Source organism: Zosterops lateralis (assembly GCF_965231275.1).
Source record: "Zosterops lateralis genome assembly, chromosome: 7".
Classification (NCBI taxonomy): domain Eukaryota; kingdom Metazoa; phylum Chordata; class Aves; order Passeriformes; family Zosteropidae; genus Zosterops; species Zosterops lateralis.
In genome coordinates this window covers 27,217,824-27,240,510 of record NC_139767.1, presented here as the reverse complement: position 1 = coordinate 27,240,510, position 22,687 = coordinate 27,217,824, and the positions used below count along the sequence as shown (strand labels likewise).

Below are 22,687 nucleotides of genomic sequence, written 5' to 3'. Positions count from 1 at the left end.
TTAAAAAGGATCTTAATCCACTTAGCCTCTATTGCAAAGCTCAGCAGTTTTTCCTTGTCAGGAGCAGACTGCATTCCTAACCTTGATGTGTCACTTTCCAGTTGGCTTAATATTTGAGCGGGGATAAAAGGAAATGTTTTTCAAATATTGAAAGAACCCATGCTGGTAAGGTATGTGCACATGTGATGTGCAAGTATAAAAAAAAAAGAGATATGAGCATAATTGTGTTTGGATGATGGAAAAAAGATAAAATAAGATCAGCAGATGACTTTGGAGAACAAGCACAGGAAGAGGTAAATCCATTTGAAACAGTGTAAATAGGAAACAGTGAGGAAAGTGGAAATAGGGATGAAATGTTGTTTAATGTAAATTTAAATACAAGACAGAATGGGACTCTTGCAGGTTTGACCTGTAAATGTCTCTTCCCAGAGGCCTGAGGGCAGCCAGGAGAAGTACAGTGTCTGATGCAAATATAAGACCCGATGCCCATGCCTTGGTAAGACCAGAGCTGATCTTCCAGGCTGCTGCATTAAATCTAGCACAGCTAGAAAAACTGTTGCCAGTAGCCTGTGTTCAGTTTTGGGGGGGTTCAGCTCAGGCTCTGGTCACAAAACAAAGAATGCCACAATTAACACTAATTGGTACCTTCCTTGATGTTTGGTCAGGGAGAATGAACCATTCCCTGCCTTCCTGGAGGCAGTCACTCCAGGTCAGGGGAAGAAGCCTGTGGGGATGTCGCATGGCTCACAGGACCTTCCTGCCAACGGGAAATCTCAAATCCAACCCAATTCACACGGCCTGAGGACTACCTGCTTTGTACAGGATGTTTCTCCTTGGGTGGCCAAATGTCTGCAAGGGGTGAACACACGCAGACGAGCCCGTGTGCACACGATGGGCCTTGAAGCCATTTGCTCATTTCCCTTTAATCAAAACCTTCTGCTCTTGTGTTTTCTTTTCTGTTTGGTGACTGAAGCGAAGCTTCATGTGCCTTCACGTGGGAGTTAAGTGGGTCAGTGGGATGCTTTGTTCGTGGCAGCTCTCACGTGGAAAAAGTCCGATGCAAAATGCTGAGGCTTGGCAGAAAAGTGCCAATTAAAGATAGCAGTGCAGGAACACATTGTGTGAACTGAAAGTGCTCAAATCTGGGGCTGTGGCAACTGTCATGTGCAAAGTAAGGAACGAGGAATTATTAAATTTCATGTTGATCTGAAGTACTTATGCTTTCCCTGTCTCAAGTGTTGTTCTCATGCAGTATGGATGAGGAGTTTATTCCCTGTTTCCCAGGTAAGAGAAGGGTAGAAGAGGTGAGTCATAGGTGAGGGGACCTGTGCCAGAGTGGAACCAGCAGCATTCAGAAGTTTGATACTTGGACTTCACCTCATATTGGCCCATGGTATTTGTGCCAGCAGCAGTCCATCCTTCTCCTCAGCATGGCACAAGGCTGTGCAGGTGATGTGGGTGCCAGGAGATGGCAGAGGGAGATCCATTGCTACATCGAGTCAAGTGAAGCTGTCCCTCCCTTAGCCATGCAAATAGTCAAGTTGGGACAGCACATAAAGGAAATGTGGCTAAGTCTGCCAAGCAGTGTGCTCAACTTTAGGAAAGCAACCCAGGGAGAGCCAGGCTTTGGCACTGCTGTCCTCTGCTGTTATGGGCAGCTACATCATCATACTGTCATTCATAAATAAAAACATTTCTCCTTGGAGCACCAGGCTCTCAGATTGCTGAGCAGATGTTGTGCAAAAGTGCCCTGAAGGAAAGGGGAAGAGCAGGTCGTTCAGGTATAGTCAGTGTTTCTGCTGAAATAGAGCCAGTCCGTCCATCTGCTTCCCACTACTTTTATTGATGTGTTTTGATTTGAAAGAGCAGTGCTGGTAATTGAAAGCTGGACTATCCTTACATTTCTTTATTTTAAAAAGCTTTCAGACTTTCTTCTGCCCTTACTTAGAGTTTTCTGTGTCCTTGCTGCAGATGTCCATAAGTTCATCTCTTTTATTCACCTTGCAGATGGGCTGTGCTTTGTTTTGCACATGTATAAGCACACAGCTTCTTGTGTCCAACCAGACCTTTCTCAACAAGCTGGGAACAATGAAGTTTGCTGGTGGACTGGTTAGAGAGATACCTGCAGCTTCACTAGGAACAGTAGTATCCTCCTCTCAGGAGACTTTTCTGTTGCACTGGTCTCTTGTTTTGGAGACAGGTAAGTGAATGGAGATCTTTTAGAAACGAGAGCATACTTAAAAGTACCTTATTTTAAGGTATGTTATGAATAGGGGTACTGCCAAATGCCTGCTGCTGAGCCACTGGTAGTGAAGGCCTGGTCAAGCAGTCTCATGTGATGGTAGCAACTCCTCCAGTGGTTACTCCAATTTCCTCCATTTAGAGAGTCCTCCCTGCACCCCAGGATGACCCCCCAAGGACTCCTTAGCAAGAGCACAGTTGTTACCTAACCATAACTTAGGAGAAGCTGAGTTATCCCTGCAGACTGGATCCCGTCCAGAGGTTTAGATCTGGTTGCCCTTGGGCTATCCTGCCGTGCCTTCACGGTGGGTTTCCATTGGGAGCTGTCACAGGCAATGGATGTGCAGGTCTGTCACAGGTGTGCCAGAACTAATGCAGAGTGATGGCCCTGGGAAAGCTGAAGGGCTGTGCCATGGAACCGAGAGCAGAATTAAAGAATACTGAGATTAATGTTAAGAAATCTAAAGGGTGAGAATCAGAACAGTGCTTTCACCTCCTACTTTTAAAAAGTTAGAAGAAAACCTGCAGGCTACGATGTTTTTTGGACTTCTTCTCCTAATGAAAACGAGGCTTATGTGACCAGTCTATCTGTCTGTTTCTATTCAACTGTCAGGCTAACCCACTCCTTTTTCTTTCTCAGTGTTTAGGGGGGAGGAATCAATCTCAAGTTTCATGAGACATGGAGGAGAGAAATAATCATTGCTGGCCTCAGGGGAAGGCAGGAGGGAGCTCGGGTGTGGTGTGATCCCTTGTGATGGAAGGCTGCCTTCCATCTGCACGGGGACACAGCCCTGGACTAACCCCACCGCGCCACCGTGTCCCCTTGCAGGGGAGTGGCACAGGGCACACAAAGGGAGGTAGGGCTGCTGAGAGAGCAGGGCGGATTAGAGGGACAAAGAACACAGACCTGTGACAAACCGGGCATCATTAGTGCTGCTGCTCGTGGAACAACTTGGTTGTCTTGAATATAGGCAAAAGCTCTTCTAAAAGTCTCTGCAGGGGGCAAAGAAACAATCATGTAGCAACAGAAAAAAAAATTCCAAACATTAGAGCTGATTATGTGACAAATTTACTTCTGTGCAGACTTTACCTGCTTTAAAATAAAACTTTGAAGAAAACACATAAAGACCATGTCCACAATCTGTCAGTTGCACAACGAGGAAGCTTCTAAGTTTTGTGCAGTTGTTGTCCCCTGAAGTCCTGCAACAAAAGAGAATAAAAGCCATATTTTTGCCTAGGAGTGGTGAAAAAAAAATACTTTAACCTCTGCCAGCTGCATTTCTCAGCACTTCTTTACAAAGTTTTAGGCTGCCAAACAGTGAATGTAGAATCACCAGAAGTAAGAATCTGTGAAAAAAGGGCAAACATACAATTATATCAGAAGGCAGTTTTTGGAGATTTCCAAAGTAAATGCCTCTTTATTGTAGTACTGAAGAGAATAAATTCACAGCAAATGTGTGATACACAATAAATAATAAATGTGTGATACAAAATTATTGATTTCTTACTAACACTAAACAAAATATTGTTTATCATAATTCACTCACTACTATTAAGTTTTTATCTAATTTTCTTGCTCAAAATGAGCAAGGTATTTTGTGAAGGTGTTTTGAGAACAGAGAGGGAACTATCTGGACTCTCTGAGAGAACTTTGCCTGTAGTTCTAGCAGATCCAGATGAAGTAGAGTGGTTGGTCCTTTATTAATGTATCCACGATCTCTGTCTTCAGCTGCTGTTGGGAGACTGCAAAACAGGAGAAGGACAAACCCCTGGAGGAGTCCTGTTTGCAGAACTGCCCAGCCAGGGAGGGGAAACACTCTCGCACTTGGGCTGTGCTGAGCAGGGCTGTTGTGTCTCTGCTGTGGCAGTGCTTAGGCACTTAGGGCTCTCAGGAGATTAGCTGCTGCCTGGGGGTGAGAACCATGGTAATTTCTAAAGCTGGTTTGTAATCACCTGCTTTCAGTTTACTCAGAGCTGGCATCCTTTATAAGCACTAATATCCCCAGCTTTCTCTTGACATCTGTGCAGCCTGTTCCAGGCTACACTCAGCCCATGCTGATGGCTTCACCCAAAGCAGCAGTTTGGTGTTGCTCTGCAACCTGATGGCAAAAAAAGTACAAACTGGCAAATCTAGGATTATTTGGAGGGGGGCTTGCCAAAAGTCAGTGTGTGCCAGAGCCGTGAGCCAAGAAGAAGGGCATTATTATTTCACGAGGTTATGAATAAAATTCAATCATCTGCTCCACGTTGAGCTCTCCCATGTTTTGATGGCTCAGGCTGGAGCTCGTTGGGAACTGCAGTGTGGTGGAGGTCAGCTGCCTCCTGCAGTGCAGAGGACAGGACAGTGGTGGTTGGAGGGATAGGGAGGGTCATTCCCAACAGCCAACAGGAGAACAGCAGTCATGAGCCCAGGGAACAGGATGGTCAAATTCATCTTGGTAAAAAGCTTCTGCACACAGACTTTCTTCACTATCTATCCAGTTTAACAGAAGAGTCCCCTTTTGAACACATGTGCAGCATTTATTTCCCATTCTCACCTCAGAGTGGAAGTACTCCAATTTTTTCCATGAAAGAGAAAGAATTAGTTGCTTTTAAATACAGCTTTTTAATTAAGGCTGCACAAAACAGACATGGAATGGGTCTAGGGGAGGGCAACAAAGATGATTTAGAGACTAGAGCATCTCTGGCATGAGAAAAGGCTGAGAGAATTGGGGCTGTTCAGTCTTGAGATGGCAGAGGGACCTCATACATGTGTATAAATATATAAAGGGGCAAGTCAAGAGGACGGATCTGGGCTGTGCTCGGCGGTGCCCAGCAACAGAACAGGCAACAGGCAGAAACTGATGCACAGGAATCTCCTCCTGAACGTGAGGAAGGAGGTCTTTACTGTGCAGTGACCGCGCTGGAACAGCGTGTCCGGAGCCGGTGCGGAGTGTCCCTCACTGCAGAGCTGTCAGTGCCGTGCCCTGTGCTCTGGGACGGCCCTGCTGGAGCAAGGAGCTCGGTCCGCTCCGGCCCGGCGCACTCAGGGGCTCTGTGGACAGTCTCTCCCCGGGGCTCCCCGCAGGAGGCGGAGCGCGGCCACAGCCCCGCGGCAGCTCCGAGCCCTCAGCTCCCCGCGCGGCCTGCGGGATCCCTCACACAGCGCGTCCCCGGGCGGAGCAGCAGCCGGGGGCGCCGCAGGGGCTGGAGGCCGGTCAGCAGGGACGGGGCCGTGGCGTTCCCGGGATCACGAGCGGCATTCCCGGGAACAGGACCGGCATTCCCGGGAACGCGCCTGCCCGCGCTCCCGGGCTCCGCTCCCGGCGGGCGGGGTCGCCATGGCGACGGGGGGCGCGCGGTAACGGGCCCCCCCTCCCGCCGCGCATGCGCAGGGCGCGCGCTGACCTCACCGCAGCACCAGCGGCCGCAGGGCGGCGCCGCGCCGGCGCGCGGGGCGGGGCGGAGCGGGGCGGGCGCGGGCGGCGCGTGCGCGCTGGGTCCCCCATTCTTCCCGTGGTCAGCGGGGCGCGCGCGCGGCCATGGAGCGGAGCGGGCGCCGCCGCCGCCGGCACTGAGGGGAGGAGGGACGGAGACGCGGCAGGGAGAAGGGAGCGCGTCCGCCCGGCCCCCGCCCCGCAGGTACCGCCCGCACCCGAGCCCGCGCCGCGGGGGGGCCGCGGGGAGACGCGCGGCCGGGGGGCTTTGTGTGCGCGGTGCCGCCGCCGCCGGGTGACCGCGGGGAGCGCGGTTCGGGGCGGGGCCGGCCCGCCCGCGGCACCGGCCCGGAGCAGCGCGGGCCCGGCTCCTCTCCCGGCCGGCGGCGCGGTTCGGAACAGGGCAGGGAGGGCGGTCCAGGGTGCGGGGGCTGCCGGGCCTGACGCGGGGCCGCCCCCTGCCCTCGGCCCCCCGAGCACCGGCCGTGCGGGAGCGGCGGGGCCGGGGCCGTGTCGGGGCGGGGGGTCCCGGCCAGGTTTGTCCCCCGCCGGAACAAACAGCTCGGCAATGGGAGGGAGGTGCGGCCGTGCCGCGCTCGGCGAGGCTTTGCTAACGCTGGAGGCTGCTGCGCTCCCGAAAGCATCCTGTGCTTTGGGTGGGTGCAGCCCTTCTGCCTGGCCCCTTTGTGCACGGGCCGCGCTCCGCTTCGTTTATTCCTGGCAGCGTTTTTAATGCAAGTTGGGTCAGAACTGTGAGTTTGTGCCGAGGGGTGAGTTGGTCATTAGATAAATGCTGCAGAAATGCTTCAGAGAGATGCTGGGTCATAAATAAAAATGTAATTGTGCGTGTTACAGGCCTGTGTGGGCTCTGCTTAAGGTATTTTCAGTGATTTATGTCTGAAGATACTGGTGAGCAAGGGAAAGGCTGCCTCCTTCCCCAGAACGCTGCACAGCTGCTTGAGAAGGTTGTGGGAGACTGAGGTAGGATAACAGGCTCTGGGTTGTCTGGGAAGCCTGTGGTGGAGTGGCACAGAGGCTCCCCGGGTGTGTGGGTTGTTCTGACTAATAGACTTCTCTGCCCCATGTGGACTTACTTCATAAGTCAGTGTTTAATAAAGGAGACTAGGGTTGAGTAAAGCAGTGTGTGCCAAGCCAGGGTTAATAGAGCAGGGATGTGGTCTCCAGCCCAGCACTTGTGCCAGCATCAGAGACAAATATGTCTTAGTCCAGTTTGCTGCTGAGCAGTGTAGCCCATTTCTCTGCATCTTTTGAGCATCTCTGTATCTCTGTTCATCTCTGTTTCAATGTTTGAGTATCTCTGCATCTCTGTTCTGTGCTCTTCTTGATGCTCCCTGGGCACCACTGAAGACAAATCAAAGTGTAGTCGCTTGACACCTGGAGACACAGATCTGTCATTTACATCAGTAGTGCTTAGTTCTCAGAAAGGTGTTGGAAGTGCAAGTATTTGTTTCCATGTGGCATTCTGAATTGGATTTAGGAGGTTTGCAGCTGGAGAAGGGATATGTTTGAGAACTTGCAATAAGAGTCAGCTTTCTCTCGAGTAAAGGGCTACACCCAAGTGCAGAATGAAACTGCAGTACTGTCATATTCAGGGTCTTCCTTGTGGCAACACTGCTTGTGCTGCCTTTGTGTTGCATTCCTGAGCTTGGCAAAGTCGAGCCTTTGCTTGTTTTCTCTGCTGAACCCTGTCAGTGGGAATGAAGCCTGGAAGTTACAAGAGGAATGACATGTCACCAAGGGTGATTATCTCTGTACTTCATAGTCTCACTTGCTTAATTTTTTTTAATTGTTGCCAACATAAATAGATTTTTTTTTTCATACGGATGTCTGCAACATTCCCGTGAAGTCCTTAGAATTTGTCCAGCAGCTTCAAAACTTTGTTTCAAGAGGAAAAATGCCATGGCATTACACACTTCAGCCTTGCTTCACTTAGCTGATAACAAGTGGTGTTAAAAGTGATAGAGCAGCAAATTTTGGAGGTGGAAATGTTTCTCTACTAGGAGATGTTCTCCAGAAGTACAGCTGGAGAGAGTTCCTGTGATTGAATGAGTTGGTCCTCCAGGCATCTTTGAAATTCTGTAGGAATCTTGAATCTATGTTACAACTTAGGTATCAAGAAGACCATATATTTAAACAGCAGGAGTCAAACTGAAATGAATTTTCTCTATTTCTTCCATATTGATCAATCTTTCTGTATCCACCAGGCAGTTTGGTCAGGGCTGTTGGATGTTAAGAGGATGAGAGTTGACAGCAAGTCTGGTCACTCCTGTAGTGATTTACAGCATCACAAAGGAGGATGAGGGCAAGATGTCCTCTGCAGAGGAACCCTCAAAACCTTTGTGTCAGGAGCAGGTCAGAAGACAGTTCAAGAGCCTGGACACAAAATGTTCAGATGGATAAAGTGGTTCCCTGCATGTCCCTCACGATTTGAACATACATGTGTGTTTCTGTGAGAGCAGTGTGGCTTTGAAGCTTGAGGACTGCCATTACAGGTCCCTTCTGGCCTCAGATGACTTTGGATCAGGCTCATGTGTCACCCTGAGTGTCTCATTATCTCAGGCCTTGCCTAGACTAGGGCTGGAAATCTTGCTGGTGTGCCTGGATGGGGCTTGCTGCTGTTCACGCCTCCTTGGCTGGCAGCTGTAATTGAAGCTTCTCCTGGATTCTGACAGTGCCAGCACACCTTGGAGCAGTGACTGCCAGTGCAGTGGAGAAAATGCTGGCAAGTGTAGGAAGATCTGTCTCCTGAGTGAATAAAATAGACTGTCCGTGTCTATTAACTTCTTCAGAGTGGACTTGAGTAAATTCTAAGCAGTCTGACTATGAGGGAAGGGGTTTGCTTCTTTCCTTGATGAAGGTTGATGTGACAGTGATGTGCAGCTTTAGCTTTACCTTGCTGTTTGATGTTGTGCTTTGCTCAGTTGCTCCATTCCCATCACACTGTACAGTGTTGAAGCTTGCATTACGTGTTTCTTTAGAGCTCATTCAGTGGTTTGGATCTTGTCCATTGGATCAACCTGTTACCAGTTCTCAAAGCTGTGTGAAAGCACAATGTGAGCTGGTTATGAGCTTTGCACTGTGGGGTACTGAGGAGCTGAGCACATACATGTTCCTTGGCATTCTGCACTGCACTGGTGTCTGGCTCTGTCATACATGGGAGAGTTCACTTTCTCCTCTCTTTGGCAGCATTAACACTCTTACACCTGAAAAAAAAGCTGCACCACAAGATCCAAATGAGCTGGATGGAGTTGTAACTGTTCAAGTTGTAGAAGGGCAACAAATGGTTTTGTCCAAGAGGTTGCAGGTGCTCCCCAAGAGATTTGATCTCAGTTCATGGTTAGTGTTTGAGTTCATCTGGCTTCCTGTTCTGCCCCTTAATCAAATCTCTGCATATTTGGCTCTGCAAGGAGGGAGATGTCCATTCTGCATCCAGAAAACAAGTATGCCAAGCAGCAGCCACAAAATTAATTATTAGAGAAGCGTCATCATCATTAGTTTATTGTGAGTGGGAAGATGTAAAAATCTCTAATTTGTTTCCACCGCCAGCAGGGTAACAGACTAAACAGCCAAACCAGGTCAGTCCCTGATTTCAGTATTTCAGGCTTAGTCTGTGGCCCTTTCTTTACATTTTAAGTGTAGATACTTTAGATTCCAAGATATTTCAGAAAGCCAAATTGAACCAACAGTAATTTGCTGAGGCGGAGATCTGATCAAAATAAAGTCAAATTCTGACAGGTGTTTCAAAGTGCTGCTGAGCAGAAGGGAGGAATTGCAGGTGTGTCTCTGCCTGTTACATACAGGTGGTTTCATAGGCCAGAACTCCCCTTAACTGTTACTAGGGTTCAGCCCAATTCGTGGTACTGTCAAATAAAACCTCCTTCTGCTCCTCCTTGTCCTGTGTTTCCTCCACCCACTGTTTTATATACCTTAAAGTGTTGTGGTGGCTTTCTGCACTCCCCTGCAGCCTGTGCTGGGGGATTCCTTTGTCTGTCCACTTCTGTGCAAGTGCCAGGCTGAGCAGAATCTGCTTATGCCTGAGTGTAGAGGGTAACCCTCCTTCCCCTCCCTCCTTCAGCTGAACTGACTCTAGGTGCTGGCTTCTACACCCCCCACTGCCTGTCAGCAATTGAAATCCTGCTGCTGCTGAGTTCTCCTCTCCTTGGTCAAGAGTTTCCATGGCAGCCCTGGAGAACAGGGGTAGGCAAAGACCACCCCTGTTTTGCCATGCAAAAAACTTGTGCTTAGAATCATGGAAAAGAGATGAGTATTAGCTGGGAAGCCTGAAGAGAGGCCAAGAAAATAACCTTTTTTTTAACCTGTTGACTTGCTAACTGCTGCTGTTGCATCCCACAGCCAGTGTCCCTTGAGGGCTTGCACCCAAGGTTTGATCTTCTGTATTATTTTCCTGTTCCAACCTGTCATTTTAGTATAAGCACTTATCTCTCAAGTACTTCCTTCCAGGGTAGTTCTGGCTTGGGGTTTTACACAAAAACTGACTTCTGTGTCACTAGCTAGTTATATATCAATAGGAATAGCAAGGTCCTGGAGGACTGGAGTAAGAAATTTATGTCAAACCCACTGCTCTCTTTAAAATTCAGTTACTTGGATCTTATACCAGCATGTGATGGTGTTGGTGTTCTCACCCTCAGTTACTACTGCCACTGGAGACTTGCTTTAGAGTCACTCTGTGGAAGGCACTGAATTCCTGCCCTACACCTGCCTGGAAGGTGGTATTATACTACTTTTTTCTTCAAGTGATGTACACAAAGGAGATGCTTTCCATCTTCAGGACTGCCTAAATTAGTAATCTTAGCCTGAGGGACTTCATCAATCACAATGCAAAGAGAGGTTACAAGATTGAGCTGTTCTGTGAAGCCACTTGTCCTGCCAGCAAACTGCAAGTGATGGTGGGTCACTGCTCTAATTCTCAGTGTTCTACTTCCAAACCTTGCTAAGCATTTTACCCACAAGGCTATAGATGAAAGTCCATTTTTCCCTTGTTTTTTCCAGATGATCCAATATTACTCCTGGATTGTAGAGGAGGGGGTTAGAATGTGACTGGAAAAAATTGTCCTGCTCTCCTTGTTGCTGTAGAAAGGGGGCTGATGCCACTTCCATTCTGGAATGCCACCACAGCTCCTGGAAGGAACCTTGTGCACCCCTGGCTGAGTCACCTTGCAGAGCCAAGCTGGAAGTTGTAGAGCCAGTGCTGTATGGTTTGTGTGCCAGGGTCCCACAGTGTCACAGCTGCAGTCTGCAGGCTCTGAGATAAGGTTAGATCTCTAGAGTGAGGGACAGGGAGGATATTTTCATATTCACAGAATTAAGTGTCATGATGATAGTCATGTGTCCCTTCCCCCCCACTGGCCCCATAGGCCCCTAATGAGTTGCTTGCCTTTCCTTGGAACCATGAACTGAGATGCCTACAAGAGGGAGTCTGTACAGAGCAGCTCCTGCCTTTGTAGGATTTTGAGCTGCATCTTGGTACTTAAACTGTTAAAAAGGAAGGGGGCCTTGAAAGCTCATTCTAGACTTGTCCTTGGTCTCAGACAAAGTTAAAACCAAACTAATTTCAGAGAGGGGTTGTATTAGGAAAACAAAAGATGTTAAAGCTCATCACATTTTCTGCCCTACTCTGGAAGGGTTACTCTCACACTGCAAAGTGGTTTCATTAGTGTAGGGTATTGGAGTCACATTGAGGTGATCTGTGAGTTGCCTTGATTTGCTGCAGCTTCATTACCGAGATTTTTTGGAAGATTGTTGCATTGCTGAAATTGGTAGCTCTGTGTGAGGTATTCAGTTACCCAGGCAGCAATGTAAACCTTCAGTGCAGGCATAAGAATTTCTGTTATCTGAAGCTTATCTCTCATCTTACCCAGGCTAGGTAATGCAACTTTCACAGCCAGCATCCGGCCTAGAAGGATTGTATATGACGGAGAAGGCCATAGTTAGCTTAGGCCCTGGAAATCTTTCAGCTGCCTTCATTCTAGAAATCTGCTTCAGTTTTCCTGATGGCAGTGGAGTTACGCCCTGCTGTAGGCTGGTTACTGTCTGCACGTGTGAAGGTGAACCCCTTAACAGACTCCAGGCAGGTTTGAAGACCAGCCAATATTTAGCAGAGTCCCATCAAGCCTTCAGCCAGACCTGGCTTTTCTGAGGATGAACTGCTTGCAGCAGTAGTGTTTTACACCGCTTTAGTGCAGCCAGCGCTGTGGGACGACAAAGAAATCCTCCTTTGAAAAGAAACTGCGTCCACCTAGGCAGTTCTTTGCTTATCAGCGAGGTTGGCCTGAGAAGAAGTGGCACTGGCACTGTCGGAGGACAGTTAAAAGCTCCTGGATGGGGTGTGGAAGGAGCGCATCAAGTGCCGCCAGAGACACTTGGTACAGGGCGATAAGCGCGGGGCTGTCCCGCCAGCTAATTAGAAAAGCATGAGTTGTCAGTCTGGAAATCTAAGATACCATCTTTGGATTAGGGGGAGGCTCAAGTACAGGGCAACACTAATTACTGATTTAAAACAATCACAGTGATTGTGTAATGTTCCCTGGCACTAAAGAAACATTATTGCCTACTTATGGATACAGGTGAGCAATGGAGAGAGCCCATCTGTCAGTTGCTTGGTGGATGTTTCTTACAAATTCCTTTTGACCCCAGAAATATGTTGCTTTCTTCTTCAAGTAGGACACTTGATGTTACACTTGCCACCTCCTTCTCTCAGAGTTTGAGCTAGTAGGAACACTTCGAGCTCCTTTGTTCACAGCTGCTGCACACCCAAGGGAAGAGTAGTTTGATTGATTGCTTGGTGATGGTAATACTTTGTAGAGGCCTCACACCAGTCCCCTCTGGGGAGGATATAGCTGTACTGGTGGAAGCAAAAATAGAGAAGTGGACAGAGGGCTGAGAACTTCCACCCTGCAGACCTGCAATTTGACACTGCCTTGCTGAGGAGATCTCAGTCTTTGCAGCACATGGTTTCCAGGTGCTGTTCTAATAGCTCTGAATTTCTTGCCCAAGGGAGCTCGGCTGGCAAACCAAGTTAGTTTTGTGTTTACACTGCCCACCATAGAGAAGGGGTGAACTGCTGCAGGTTGGATGCCTGGTTGTTTTTATATTTGAGAAAATTGCTCCAGTTAGCTAGGGTGGAGATCTCCTGAAGGATCAGAGTTCTGTTGTTGACAGAGGTCTGTCGAGTATACTTGAACTAATTTTAAGCTGAAGTGACTGTGCAATTAGGTCCCGAGACTTGCAAAGGAGGAAACTTGTTGGTACAATTGTGCTGCTATGTTATTTCTACAGCTGTTGGGCTACAGTTAACCACGTACACAAAAAAAAGGCAGCAAAGGAGTGTGGTCATGTTTACAAGTTGGTTACAAATTAAGCTCACTGGCTGGATGTTGAGAGATACCTCCAGGAAGATGACTGGAAAGTGGTTATTGAGTGGTGCTGGCTCTTGCCTCCAGTGATGGTGAGTGGCAGCAGGAGACTTGTCTCTGCATGCTCGTGTCTGGAGCAGTTGTCTGGGGAGGTTATGGGCTACATTGACTTTTTGGCAAATGAAGATGACAGTGAAACATGACAAAGGTGATAACCTGATGTCTAGAGCAGAAGAGAGTGGAGCATCATTTTTAAAGTCAAATAGTTATACTGGAAGAACTCCTAAGGAAAGGCGGGACACCAAGAGAATAATATTGCATTTTTATGTGCTTCAGGTTCTCTTCCTTGCAAGAGGAAGAAGGTTCAGAATTTCCTGTGAAGTTGTCCTAAGATAAAATCTTACCTGAGCATTTCAAATCATGCACTTCCACTTAGCCTGAGGTCAGTGATGTTCTCCTAAGTGCTGAAAAAATTTCATTGATTTAGGTACCCGGTTTAATATTGCCACAGCATCTTAGCTAACAAGTATTTTCTTATTACTGTTTGGATTAATTTATTCTGTGTGTTGAGCCAGTTGCTTTACTGTGAATTGTATCAGCTTTTAAGCTGTTACGATGGTAGTATCCAAGCTGAGTAACTAACTTTGGGCTGTTTGGTCTTTGTCAGCTTTCCCCTTTAAATTCATCGTTTGAACTCCAAGGTGGCATTAAACTTAAACCTTTGTATAGTGGCTTTCTGCTGGATAGCTGTTGATGGAAAATTTGGGTGTTACACAGCACCTAGTTTGGATGGCTTATTAGTGAAACAAAGAACTTTTTTTCAGTGACAGAATTGGGGTAGCTTTTTCTCTTGGATTATTTTGTCTCCATGTTGAGCCCAGCCTGTCTCTTTGAGGGCAGACTACGAGGCTTGGAAGAGGATTGGAGAAAACCCTTGCTCTGGAGCTTATACTGGCAACCCTTCTCAATACTTGGAGGGGCTCCAAACATAGGACCTGTGCCACTGAGTTATTAATTTTGAGTTCTGCATGACTGTTCTTCTGTGGGAAGAGGTTGTACTCAACATGCCCATCCAAAGTTGTTTATATCTGGTAACACTGGCTACCCAAAAAGTCCGGGAATGGAAGGAGACCACTGGGGCTGAGACTGTGGCTTTGTGCTTTTCAAAACTTACATGGGGAGCATCTGTCCAGATGATTGCAGACTTGATGGGATGCAGCAGCCATGTGCTTTTTTGTCTGGCAGTTTAGTTTTTTTGTCAGCTTGGGTCTTGTTTTTCTCAGGTGGTGTTTTTTCCACTTCCTCCTTTTGGGAAGAGGGGAGTCAATAGACTTCCTAACATGTGCAGGGTAGCTTTGTTTTTTTAAGAGAAGTGCTACTTAAACACCTGTTAGCTGGTCGATGGAAGACACATTGAGCTTTTCCTTTTGGCTTCCTATTACTGTTTCCCCCAGGATTCAAAGATGTTTCTGGCTCTTCTTCCCTGTGTGCATTTGATAGCAGTGCCATAATGTATAGTGCATCTTCTTTAGACTACAGTCATCAAGGTTGTGACACAGATTTGTTCTTCAGTAGTGCGCCATGGTTTTTATTCTGTGCCTTCCTTCATGTGTTTAAAAAGCAAGGAAAGTGGAGAGAAGTCTATGTTAGTTTGTTTTAAAGATTGTTTCTGTGCTTATAGGCAGAGACTTATAAACTCTCTAATGAAAACCACATAGAAGACAGACCTGAAACTTTGAACGCTTGTCTTTCATGGCAGTATGGCCAGCTAATGGTTTCTGGATGTGTTGGGACTTGCTTCTGTGTGATGTTAATAAAAAATGGCTATTCTGTGGTAAGTAGCACTCATTCACACCCTTCTGTAATGTGAATTTTCAAGTTTAAGCAAGTTCTACATTTCCATTTTAAAAGCAGTTAGACTTTCTTCACTATCTCTCCAGTTTAACAGAAGAGTCCCCTTTTGAACACATGTGCAGCTTCTGGAATCCAGAAACAAACTGCTCAGCTAACTTGAAGGCTTTCAGCTAGAATGTGGTAGCAGTTTAATACCGGTTCCCTGTCCCTTCTCCAGTAGCTCCATGCTAATGAGGTGTCCAGTGAAATGCTTCCCTGCTGTGTGAAAATCTCTCCACTGGGTATTTAGACACTGCTGTGTGTAAGACTGTCTCCCTTAAGTGGAATGTCTGCAGCAAAGAGCAAGACCAGCCTGTGCCAGAGGGCAGGGCAGGGGCCAGTATTCAAAGCTGCAGACAGGAGACCTGGATGAAAGCATCTGCTGTGCTTGTACAATTGTGGAAGTGGCTCTGGTTTTGTGCCTGTGCTGCCATGTCATGAAGGACAGGACAGGTTGAGGACAGGAAAGCTCAGAGTGCTTCTTTCAGGTTTGGTGCTAAATTGACCAAGTGAGAAACTGTAGCATCAGTAGAAACTGCAATAAAAAAGGCAATGCTTCCTTCTAGTTTGAAACTTTCTTTTAGAAAGAAAAAAGGTGTTAAGAGTACTGACTGGAGGGGGTGTTGACAGTTTTAGAATTTAAAATCAAATCCCTTCTGAGGTGACTTGAAATGGTGGGAGTTTTGTGTGTCCTTGAGATGGTTCAGATTGGGGTAGGGATCACAAGCAGTAATCTGTCACAGCACTAACTCAAAGCTTGAGGTGCTGTGTGTGTAATAGCAGCCAAGGCTTTCTTGCTGCTCTGGGGATGAGGTTTTGCTGACAAGGAGGGAGCTTAGAGTACAGACATAAGCAATCCCTTCTGGCTGAGGGTAGGATTTGCCTGGCAGTTGGTTGAGGTGAGACCATTGGTTTACAGAACCAGTTTTTGTGCCCATTAGCCAGCAGGGATTTGAACTGGCTGCCTGCAATGGAGGGACCTGCACTCTGGTGACTCCTGCACAGCCAGTGTGGGAAGCTGGGACATGTGTGGCAATGCTGGCAGGGTTAGGGAAGCTTAATCCCTCAGAGCTGAATCTAGATGCTGTGTTTGGTGGAGGTAGGATGTGGCCAAGGAAGATAGGAGTGAGGTAATGAACTGAATAGTCAGTCTGCTGTGCAAAGGGTGCTTTTGTTTCCAGACTGGGGTTCTTATGTGCGTCTCATCTGCTGTCAGGTCCACTCTGCTTTATTAAGACCTTTGTGAAGGCCTTATTTCCTCAAACAGAAGGTATTTAGATTTGCTGGCCCAGTGCTTCCAATTAGCAAACTTGTGCCTTCAGCTTCCTTCCAGCTGTTTATTGAACCAGGTGTCTGCTGCACAACCTCTTCCCTTACTCTGAGCTTGACCTGCTTTCCTCATGTTGATGGAAAAAGTAGGGCAGATTTCTAGCTTCGGGTATTATTAGCCAGGAAACAAAAAGACACCCTGGGTTTTTATCACCCACTCCCTAAAGGAGCTGACCTGTGATGAGGGAGTGCTTCAGGAGGCACTATGGTGATGCCAGGAGCCCTGGCCTGTGGGAAGGTGGAGGACAGGCCCTTAGTCTGTTCCCGGGATGCCTGGAGGGATTTGTTTGACTGCAGATGGAGGGACAAAAAAGTCTCTAATGAAGGGAAAAGAGAGTTCCTAGGGTTCAACAACATAACCAGAGCCCAAACATACAGCTTTTTTGTTCAGGGTTTTTTTGTTTGTTTGTTTGCTTGTGGTGTTTTTTTTTTTTTTTTTTTTTTTTGCATAAGCCAAAAGCTTCTGAGGTGATGCTGTGCCTCTGAGTGGCAGCAAAGTCTGTCTGGTCTGACCTTCCTTGTGTGTGGCCTTGGTTGTCAGAAATGCATTTAGAGTGTGCCAGTGAGTGCTGTTTCCTGGACATGTGTAGTTGGGATGTAACAGAATTCATCCTGGAAACAGCTTGAGTACCTGGTTTTTGAAAACTGATCATTTTACATGCCTGGAGGCCTGTGTTAGTGCTTTATCTTGCTGACCAGCTGATGACATTGACTGCTGAAGGCCAACAGTCAAAACAGGATCCAGACCTCTTCCTGCTTTCACTCAAAGTAGATAGGTTTTCCTGGTGACCTGCTTTAGGATTTTGTCCCCACCTTTTTGGGTGGATGGTGGCAGTTGCAATAATACTGATTATTAATCAGCTCTTACTTTAAGCCGCAAATTTACTGTCTGTCACTAAAACTTCCAGGGAAGTGATGGATAACTGCTGTTGTAAAGAATATTGTAAAGGTTTTTGTCCTGACCTACCTTGTTTGATTTCTTAAAATAGACCAGTGCTGCTCGTATCTGACTTACACAGCTTTGTAGCTGTATATGAATAACCTATTTTGTGACATGCTTTCAATCTTTTTTTTTTCCTCCAGTCTTAATTTAACCTATAATACTGTTCTTTTTCATTTCTTTCAGAATGGACTGCTGAATTGGGATTTATTGCAGACTCAACTGCACAGCGCTGCTCGTTGCTTCATCTATTACTAGTTATTTAAATTGGACTTTTAATATCCTGCCAGCTGCTGTCCACACACACATGGTGCATTGTTGCCATTCTCAGAATTGCATCTCTGAAACCCAGGCCCTCAGTAACCTTCATCGAAGAAAGAGGCGACCTCCTGTGTCCATTTGTAGGGGGAGTTTTTGGCCCTGCTGCCCTCTGGCTTTCTGGCTGGTGCTGTATTTCTGAGACACTATGGAGCCCAGTATGGAGTACTGCTTAGCACAGGTGCTGCAGAAGGACGTTGGGAAAAGACTTCAGGTTGGCCAGGAATTGATAGATTATTTCTCAGATAAACAGAAATCAGCTGATCTTGAACATGATCAGACTATGCTGGATAAAATGGTTGATGGACTGGCCACTTCTTGGGTAAATTCCAGCAATTACAAGGTAAGACTTTGTCATGTGGAATGTGATTACTGTCAGAAGTTTTGGTGTCAAGTGCTACTTGATGAAAGCTGTATAGTAGACATTCTGTTATGCTGTTCTGTAAGCTGGTAATTAGACTGAATCAGTGATTGCTGTTCCATATCTTGTTAGTTGATAGCTGCTATGATATTGAGGACTCAAGGCAGTAAGAATTCAGTGAATGGTGTTTTAAGCACAAGTGGGTTTACATTTGGTGCTCATAGTTTGTGATATCCTGATTTCTTTGTGTACTTTGTTAATTGGTGGCATGCTTTGATCGTCCCAATAGTTTAGCAATGTTCATGATTTCCTGCCATACTTAAAGGTTTATCAAACTGGAGAAAACATATATAAACTGCATTTGTTTTCACTGTCATTAAATCTTGCTAGACTTCTTTTGCAATTATACTTAGCTCAAAAAAGATAATGTGTGTATGTGACTTCTGTTGAATTTGATAGCTTTGAGATGAGTTGGTAGGAGAACATGGAACTCCACTGCCTTGTTATCCCTGTCATGTTACTTCATTTCCCTTCAGGTTTAATAGGAAGTCCTATCACAGCCAGGTGCTGTGGGAGTGGGGAGGGATGATCAGCTGTGGCTTGGAAAACTCCTGTCCTGGTCTGTTCATGAGGCTCTGAAAAGTCTAATAGAGGACTGAAGCTATTGTATGGGATGTAATAATGTTCCTTTTTTATAAGTGCTGGGGAATCTCAGAGTGAAAGTTCCTACAGAGCTGAGCCTAAAGATGTTTGACTGGGGATTGTACTGGAGGTCACACCTGTAGAAGTGAAGGAGGGACTGGCTGTGTAGGCTGTAAGTGCTCTGGAGCTCAGGATACTCAATTAAAAGTATTTTTAACAGAAATTTTGGTTGAGAAGTTGTTGTGACATTGCACAGTGTTTTGCACAACTGCATTTCTTTCTTTTAATTTTTGTCAACAACCAGCTGTTGTAGAAGCTGTTTGGCATGTAGGGAAAAAAAACAAAACCCAAACACTAAAAACACTGTCACCAAACCACCAAAGCTAATATGGTCTCAATAGAGGATCCGTTCTGGTGGAACACATGAAGAAATTTTTAGCTTGCTGTTGTGAACAAGCAGTGTACATATAATTTTCTGAGAGTATTATATATTATTATTGCTGCTTTTCTTGCTAAGTGGCTTTCTTTTTCCATGATTCTCAGTGGAAGAGTAACCCAAGCACAGTAAAATTGAAATTGTTACAAAATGTGCTATTTGCATGGATTTCATGGAGTGATGTGGATCACAGAGCTGTGCAGTGCTTTGCAATCCCAGTATCACACTTTGCAGAATTTCTATTCAGATCACTCGCTCATCTTCCCAGTCTTTTGTCTGTTGAACTACACACTTACAATGATCTCTGTGGTATTCATTTTCCAGTAACAAACTGGTGGCACTTCTGTACTGCAGTGACTCTGTTCCAGAACTCATGCTGCTGAGCTGGCTGTTCATTAATGTGTGTGTTCTATAGATAGCATTTGCTGTGATTAATAAGTTCTAGTAAGCATAACAGAGACATGTCTCAGATGTCTGGAGGGTGTTTTCTCAGTGAATGAGTATAATAGGAGATGTGAAGCCTTTGAGTGGGGCAAGCTGGCTATGTGAAGGTCAGTGATGTGGTGGAGTCTGCTTCAGGATCCAGCCAAGGCTTAGTGCACCCTCTTATGCCAACCTATTTCTTTTGTTTTAATGCCTGCATCTGTATTATTATTACCTTTTTTCCTGACTGCTCGTGGGGTAGGGCTTTGGAAGCTCAGCTTTGTCTGGTGTGAGGGGACACAGGGGAGTTGGTGTCATCTGATCCAGTTCATGGATTAGTGTGTCAACTGTAGGAGTGAAAGGGCAAGAAGCATCACTGCCCTGGGATAGCCATCTGGAGAGCTAAACTGCAGTGGTCTGGTCACAGAAGAAGCTGAAATGTTTGTAGTCTGTTTCTCTTCTCACCTCAGTCTCTTCATTTGAAAAAGTATGAGCTTAAAACAAAGATAGAGATCATCTGCATGATTTGAAATTTCCTAACTCTTCAGAGATAAAACGTGTGTTCGCAGAATAAGAGTGAGTGTGGATAACAAGACCCATTATATTGGGACAGCATCCAGTTGATTCACGGCTCCTGCCTGTCTAGGACTCCTCTAACTAAACACTTGTGCTTATATGTTATCACCAAGGAAACATCAGTGAACCAGAGAAGAGGCATCTCTAAGGCAAACCAGTTTAGTGTGGGTTAAAAGGAGCTTGAACTGAGATGACATTGCACCTTTACAGGAACGACTCAAGCTCTCTCCCTCATTGGCATAGTCTGATCTATGTATGTCGTGGCCATCACTGACCTTTTTACACTTTGCTGTTTTTCTGTACATTGTTTCAATTTTTTCATGTCCTTGATCTCGGCACCATGACTATAGACAATGGAGTCTTCTTTTTCAAGAGATTCGGGAAAAAAAAGAATGATGGAGGGCAGAAATGCATTTCTTTGGTTTGTTCTGTCTCAAGTCTGTTAAAAACAGCATGTGCAAGACATAGTGATGCCTAACATACTTCTGATAGCACTCAGTACTCTAACAAATCATCTTGTGAGCTGTTCAGTGGTTCCTGCTTTGTAACAGACACATGCCTTAGGTGCAGAAGGCACTTGGATAGTTCAGGATGCTTTTTAAGTCAAGGAAACATAAAGGTGATTGTATGAAATGAGGCACTGAAGTCCAGTGCAAAGTCTTTGTGTGGCTGGCCATTTGTGCTTGAACTGCACCCAACAGCCATTGCAGGGTTGAGTTTTCTCAGCAGTACTTACAGGCATGTAGAAGACATAAGAATGGTGCAGAATGAAAAGATGAATTCTCTTTGAGAGCTCTTACTCCTCTTTGGAGCACAGTTGCTTAGAGCAGCCAGCCTGTGTTTGTGTGGGCACTAGGATTGTGGATTACACCACTGAGGCTGGGCTGGGGAAGTATTGCAGGATGCTTTAGACCAAACAAGAATTCTGCCTCTGGTCTGTTTCTTCATTTTGTGCTTTGTTTGCTTGGTCTGTACTGTTTCAGGATGGTGGTTCTGCTTGACTCCCTTTCTTCCTCTGCTAAGCATAAAAGAGAGTTATTTTGCTGAGCTTTGAATCTCTGAACAATAACTAAGGCCTGTGCAGAGCTGTCTGTCTTAAAACATGAGGCCAGATAGCACAGCAGTGTCAGAGCCTTCAGCATGTCCTCTCAGGTTCACAGTCCCATGGCAAGGGAAGAGAGATGAAATCATCAGTAATCCCTTGGTGAGCCATCTCACTTGGAGCTGCAGTATTTAGTAATGCTGATGTTAAGTGTACAGGATCTCCTGGCTCATCTGTGGCTGATGAGCCTAAGTACCCAAGCCATGATGTAAATTAAGGTGTAATGTAAAGTAATATGTTCAGGATCTTGAAGCAGTCTTCAACCAGCCTGCTATTCCAAGAGGTGAATTGAGAGTGTTTGTCAGTGACCTTCTCTTGCCTGATTCTCCTCAACAGTACTGGGAGATGAGGTCTCTTGCACCTTTTCCCTGGGATGTGTTGCCTCTGCTGGTGGAGTTGAGGTTTCCAGTGGAAACAGCCCTTGTTATTGCAGTTTTTTTTTTAGACAAACATCCAAGAGGGAGCTTGAAGATTGGTTGTGACAGAACCTTCAGGCAGGTCAGGGTCCAACATACTGAAGAGAGATTCTATTCAGTGTTTCCACATGTTGCAGAGCGTAGGAGAGGAAGGAAACAGGATGGAGGTTTGCAGTAAGGAATTGGATTCATTCCTTTGTATTTTTTTCCACGCACTTTCTCAAGTAGTGATTTTTTGGCACTGCACTGCTCTCACTGTACAGGGTTTGCTTTCCAAGGAGCATATCTCACCTTGCATGGAATGGTCCCTTTGTCCTGGTGCAGCCAGGTCTGTGTGAGGCTCTGTGCCCAGCAGCCTGCAGGACTGGGTTTTGCCTCTGAGAGGCGAGTTAAGGGCTGACATGGTTAACAGACCCCCGGGTCTGAGGACACATCCACAGCCTCCTGCTGTGCTGACAGACTCTGTCAGGGCAGGGCTGTGTCCTGAGCTTTGTTTGTGTTCATGTATGCAGCACTTTGGATTTGATTTGTTTAGTTCCCAGCCGATTTTGGTACTGAGAGAGACATTATGCTCTTTAAAGTAAAATGTAGGATGTTAATAAGAATTTTTTTGATACAGTGAAATACTGCATGGATATTTTATTTCCCCTGAAAAAATTCCTAATAGCATTAGAGAAAGCAACATTCCATTCTGATCTATTTCTGAATATCAAGCATTACAAGAGAATGTTTCACTGAGCTGAAGAGAAATAAAACTTACATAAATTAGCTGGCTTTCTTAAACCGTGTATCGAATAATTTTTTTTGCTTGCTAATTGAGGGGTAGAACAGATGGTGCAGGCTTAGTTTAAAGTGACATCCATTAGAGTTACTTAAGCTGATGAATGGTTGTTCACTATAAGCATACATTTGTTCTCTATCCCATGTTTATTTTGGTTGAAATTCGGTAGAAGAAATCCTGATTTAAGACATAATTATCATGCATGGTTATGGGTTGATATGATAATTTTGTGAGTGTGTTTTGTTGAGTGTTTAATGCACAGAGGGAAAGGACTTCACCATCTGTGGAAGAAAAAGAGACTTGTAAAGGGTTTCTAAGCAGCTGCTGATAGCTGCTGAGTTTTGAGCTGCTGGGGGTGCATGGAGATCAGTAATGTATACATTCATCTGACACTTTCATCCCTCTTTACCATGAAGCTG

The 22,687-nt window shown here is 46.0% G+C and overlaps 1 protein-coding gene and 1 long non-coding RNA gene across 2 annotated transcripts in view; one reads left to right on the top strand and one right to left on the bottom strand.

Annotated features, from left to right (window-relative positions):
- Positions 1–401: 401 nt before the first annotated feature.
- On the bottom strand, positions 402–5,200 carry LOC310911705. Its single transcript, XR_014590581.1, has 4 exons — positions 5,129–5,200; positions 3,332–3,441; positions 3,149–3,234; positions 402–2,646 (listed from the first exon to the last, which is right to left on the bottom strand). It is a non-coding gene; the product is annotated as an uncharacterized lncRNA (long non-coding RNA).
- A 596-nt stretch (positions 5,201–5,796) lies between these two features.
- CLASP1 (cytoplasmic linker associated protein 1) overlaps positions 5,797–22,687 on the top strand; it is a 170,737-nt gene continuing 153,846 nt past the window's right edge. Inside the window, exons 1-2 of the mRNA XM_083864759.1 lie at positions 5,797–5,862; positions 17,400–17,874. Coding sequence (XP_083720885.1) covers positions 17,680–17,874 — 195 coding nt within the window. The 5' untranslated portion in view covers positions 5,797–5,862; positions 17,400–17,679. The remainder of the gene's footprint in view (positions 5,863–17,399; positions 17,875–22,687) is intronic.